Consider the following 5,684-nt stretch of genomic DNA (forward strand, 5'->3'; position numbering starts at 1 on the left):
CAAAACCAGTGAGCGGAGCAGTATAGTCGAACGGGGCCGACCATATGATACCCTACACAACATCCATGGAAATGAAACTTTGTGTGGTTCTTTATTCTAAGCTTGGGCATTTACATTAAATCGGACGAAAATATATATGGGAGCTATATCTAAATCTGAACCGATTTTCACGAAACTTGGCACACATCACTACAGGCTCAATTCAGTACGCTGTGCCAAATTTCGTGCAAATCGAATTATATATAGGGACTTAGATGCACCATTTACATTAAATCGGACGAATATATATATGCGAGCTATATCTAAATCTGAACCGATTTTCACGAAACTTGGCACACATCACTATAGGCTCAATTCCGTACGCTATGCCAAATTTCGTGCAAATCGAATGATATATAGGGACTTAGATGCACCATTTACCTTATATCGGACGAAAATATATATGGGAGCTATATCTAAATCTGAACCGATTTCCACGAAACTTGGCAAACATCACTCTAGGCTTAATTCAGTACGCTATGCCAAATTTCGTGCAAATCAATTTATATATAGGGACTTTGGTGCACCATTAACATTAAATCGGACGAAGATATATATGGGAGCTATATCTAAATCTGAACCGAACTTGGCATACATCACTATAGGCTCAATTCAGTACGCTATGCCAAATTTCCTGCAAATCGAATGATATATAGGGACTTAGATGCACCATTTACCTTAAATCGGACGAAAATATATATGTGAGCTATCTCAAAAGGAATCATAAACTTATCTCGTTTCCTTTTGTCTGTTACAAATATATGCACAAAGACATAATACCCTGTAACACAGTGTTGTGAAGGGTATAACACAAAAAAATTAAGTTTTCGGTCCACTGCATCCCAATATTATCTGATCATCACCGAAAAGTATAGGCGTTATCCTTGACCACACCTGGACCCTCGTGGAAAATTTCAAAGCGATCCGCGCTATATTTCCGCCTCTAGTGTGGTAATGTGTTACTAAATAATATCTGAGTACTAAGCACCTGTAAATATTTAAGTGTAACTCCCACATCCGGGTACATACTACAATGTAATTGGTATCAATTTAAAGGCCATCCACTCCTCTTGGATATACTACCAACTTCTCGGGTCTATGTCCTTCAGGTGCAAATATATACCCCATAGAATACAAATTTTGTATTTTTTCACACAAAAGTCAGAGTCCATTTGACACGCTAAATATTGACCGATCTTTATCAAAAGAGGCATGCATTTTCTTTGGCTCGATCCTCTTCTCCATGTAAAAATTCACGATGTTTGGACCATAATTGCGGCCTCTAGAGCGACCAGAATAACAGACAAAAATTTAGTTTTTGGTCCATTTCATCCCCTAAATATTAACCGATCTTTACCAAAAACAATAGGGGTCTTCATTGGCCAGAACCGATCCTACGTGCAAAATTTCGTGAAGATTGGTCCATAACTGTGGCCTGTATCGTGTTTACAAATTATAATGGACAGAAGGACGGACGGACACACATGTCTAGATCGACTCAGCTAGTCGAGATATGACGATCGGTATACTTAAAGGTGGGTCTAGGACCAATATTTCGCGACGTTACAAACTCTTGGGGCTGCACAGAGCTATAATACCCTGACAACATAGTTGTGTAGGGTATAAATATCATAAAAAAGTAAACACACAAACAACGAAATAATGTGTGTGTAACAGAAAGTGTGTAGAATAACAAAACACATGTCCAACAACTATTGAGTTCACGAACGTTTCTTGTTATTGTTGTTGCCGTTATGAGCATTCGCCGGAATTCGGGAATATTTGTTTTCATTCGTGAGAGAATGTCAGAAAGAATTTCAACCACCAAACGAAAAGAACGAACGTTGTTGTGTGCTCTCACTCGTTTGTTATGTGTGTGCGATCATTCTTTGGCGAATGTATTTTGAATCATTCGTGAGCGAATGTTTGCGCACCCTGGCCGAAAAGAACAAAGTTTAAATGCAATTCAAGTGAAAAGATAAGTGTCAATGTATAATTTTGTATGTTTCAAAAACAATTAGAGACTTTTTGCAAAAGCTGTATTAGGCATTTAAAATAAACCAAATGTGAACAATGTCTATAGAAAAACTGAGATAATGTATGATGTGATATAATTTTGTTATTTATAATGGAAATCCTAAACCATACTAACATAGATGTCTGAAAAATTCAGTATTTCTCCAATGTCTGACCTATTCCATCACCAGGATTTTTTTTAAATTAAAAGTCAAAAGCTCTTCTTTCATACACTGTAAGCTTTCAGGATCATGTTTTGCTGGAGTGAACATTTACACCATATGATAATATTACCCATAAAAATCGAAGTTCTTTTGATTCGCTAAATATTGACAGATCATAATCATTCTAATAAGTTAGCCAAATCCCCTTTTCCTGCGTAAGAGTAGTTAGAGTGTTTGTAAAGTTTTGAAAACAATACATAGAGTTAATCAGAATGTTCATAAACAAATCATTAAAATAATTAAATTCCTATTTCAATTATGTTACCGATTAAAATTTCCAATAGATAGATTATATCTACAACAAATCTACAATCAACATGTGTGTCCGATACACCCTATTACATTTATCACGATATATGTTTGACTATAAGGAAATGTCTGACAACTACTAAAAGGCAATTTGATAATTGCAAATATTTAATGTTGAACCGTTAATCGAAGTTTTATAATTGATCAACATATTTAGAACATTTATGATTTCACAGGTTGCATTCAGTTCGATTTTCAATTCAGTAAACAAAAGTGGCCACTTAGCAATGAAGGGCCAAGAGATTTTTATCGCTATACTTTTGGCAATTTTCACAGGGGCAACAAATCATACTACCATAAATACCGTAAAAAACGATTATACAATAATTCTTAAAGAAGAAGAAAAGAAATTTATTTTTTCCACATCATTTTAGTGCGACCGAATTCGTCAACATGGCTATCCCTGTGAAATACACAAAGTGACAACCAGTGATGGTTACATCTTGACAATTTTTCGTATACCCAACACGAAGTCAGAGAATCCTATGCGATTTCCCGCCCTCCTGATGCAATGTTTGTCCTGCACATCGGATATTTATGTGGTGACTGGGCCGAATGATGGGTTGGCTTTTTTGCTGGCCAGCGCTGGTTTTGATGTTTGGCTGGGCAATTCCCGTGGTAATAATTATTCTCAACAACATGTATCTTTGTCACCGTACTCTTTGGAATATTGGTCATTTGCTCTGGACGAGGTGGCGTCAATTGATGTACCAACAAAGATACGATATATACTTAAGGCGACAAATCGCACAAGACTTCATTATTATGGTCATTCACTAGGTGCTACGGTTTTTTTGATGCTGCTTTCCTCAGACCCCAGCTATACGGAAATAATACAATCTACTCATCTCTCGGCACCACCGATTTTTCTGTGTCTCAGGCGGACTTATTTGGAAAGCATTCTTTTGCAATTTATTGGTGAACCGGGCAATGCGGCAGTTGAACTAATTGGTTCATTTCCCAGTCAGGGTTTTACATCGCTAGTCAGATATCTTGGTCATCGATTTTGTAAAGTGAAACAAAATCACCGAGTGTGTAGGGAAATTGTAAATTTCCTTAGTGAATGGGGTACGGCATATCTCAATACGGTAAGGAGTATGACAACAACAGTTATACAATTTTTCACTTATTTAAACCTACCTTAACTTTTAGACTCTACTGGCAGATCTTTCTCTTAGCATCCCCGCCGATGGTTCTCTTCGCCAATATATTCATTATTTACAATTTGCCAAAAATTGTGAATTTAAAGCGTATGATTTTGGTCGGAAGGTCAATATACGGAAATATGGTACGGCGAAACCTCCTTCGTATGATTTGAAAGCCATTCACACCGCACAACCCATTGAGGTCTATTTTTCCGATAATGATAATATGGCATCGTTGGAAAATGTGAAGAAGTTATACAGTATTATGGGGAGAGTTTGCAATTGGAATCGCCTAAAACTCCGCAGATATAGTCATTATGATTTTACATTGGCCACAAATGTCGGGGAAGTTGTTAATCGCTGTTTGGTAGCTAAGTTGCAGAAATACGAAGGTCATCCATTGGATGCGGAACGCTGTAAATATTTTCGAAATAAAGCATTTTGAAAAAATAGTTGTTTGATTTTTTAAACGATTAGGAATATTTGTAAATCATTTTTTGACAAATTTCCAAAACTTCCTACATATATCCCAACCCTATCCCCCAACAATGATCTTAACTCAATCTTTCAGGATTTCAGCACTATTGGTTCACCCAAAATTCAAATTGTACTAAAGTTGTTGTTGTAGCAACAGAAAACATGTCGTTTGTCATACGATTGGTTCTGCTTCTTCTACCTCCAAATTCAAGAATGCTGCAACTTCAGCGGGTTGCGTCCAAAGTGAATTCGGCGATAGATGAGTCGGCTTAGCTGGGCAATTGAAGAGGTGCAACGTGTCGTGTGGTCCTACTCCACATGCAGGACATGTGTTAGGTATCGAGCCGTCAATTCTTGCCCAATATGAATTGAGGCGGTTGCACCATCCTGATCTTAGTTGAGCTAAAACTACTCGTGCTTGCCTTGGCAGCTGCTTCTCCTCTGCTGCGATGGATGGGGGTGGTATCCAATTCACTCGATATTACTCTACTGCCTGTGCGACTGCATCCGTGTGAATACCATTCAGACCTGCTTGATGGGCTTCTTGATCTAGGGGTTCACGCTTGTACCTTTGGACCTCTCTCTCTCTAGATCATGAAGATCTTTCCTGACGTGCCTGGGTGGGGGAGTCCTGTCCATAAGTCTATGGCAGGGATGTTCACGACGATAACACCCAAGCAAGTACTGCATCGACAACATATAATTGTGACGATGGACGGGTAAGATCTTCGTCTCCTCATGAAGATGGTCCACTGGAGTCATGAGGAGACACACTGGCGCCGAATAGCTTACCTTTGACCGGTCTATTGCTTTATAAAAGGTCAACGAGGGTTCTTTGTCAGCGCACCAAGTACTGCCGGCTAGCGACTTGAGGACCTTGTTTCTACTTCTCAGCTTATCGCATAAAGCAGCGGCATGCGCGCACGACTTGAAAAGGCTGTCGAACGTTACTCCCAGTATCTTGGGGTATTTGGTGGTCGGAATCAATTCTCCATCGACCATTATGTTCAGTAGGAGCTTCATTTCAGCCGTCCATGTGGTGAACAGTGTGGCTGCTGATTTGGTGGCGGATATTTTCATATTCCTCAGATGGAAGAAGTTAACAAGATCGGCTATGTAGACGTTTAGCCTCTCACATATATCATCAATAATGGGACCCGACGCCATGATCGTGCAATCATCCGCATACGTTACGATCTCTATGCCTTCCGGCGATTGTGGAATATCAGAAAGGTAGAGGTTAAACAGTTCCGGAGATATCACCCCTCCTTGGGGAACACCCTGTTTCACTCTACGGGGTCTAGACTTCCTGTTTCTGAATTCCACATACGACTGGCGTCCACCCATATAGTTGATTATCCAACGTTTCAAACACGGTCGGAGATTTGTCCTCTCTATATCCTCGAACAGCCTGACATGGTTGACTGTATCGAATGCCTTCGATAGGCCAAGTACCACCATAACTGTTCGGTTG

General features: G+C 39.2%; 1 protein-coding gene across 1 annotated transcript; it reads left to right on the forward strand.

The window, feature by feature from the left end:
* Positions 1-2,962: 2,962 nt before the first annotated feature.
* LOC133336130 (lipase 3-like) lies at positions 2,963-5,330 on the forward strand (the record flags this gene model as incomplete). Its single annotated transcript, XM_061544428.1, has 3 exons — positions 2,963-3,676; positions 3,741-4,149; positions 5,239-5,330. Coding segments are annotated over 3 exons (1,215 nt in total), but the record flags the coding sequence as incomplete, so codon positions are not given.
* Between the last annotated feature and the right edge of the window lie 354 nt (positions 5,331-5,684).

The sequence above is a fragment of the Musca vetustissima genome, unplaced genomic scaffold (genome assembly GCF_032173495.1).
Source record: "Musca vetustissima isolate MV318-11 ecotype Yass unplaced genomic scaffold, APGP_CSIRO_Mvet_v1 utg131899, whole genome shotgun sequence".
NCBI classification, from domain to species: domain Eukaryota; kingdom Metazoa; phylum Arthropoda; class Insecta; order Diptera; family Muscidae; genus Musca; species Musca vetustissima.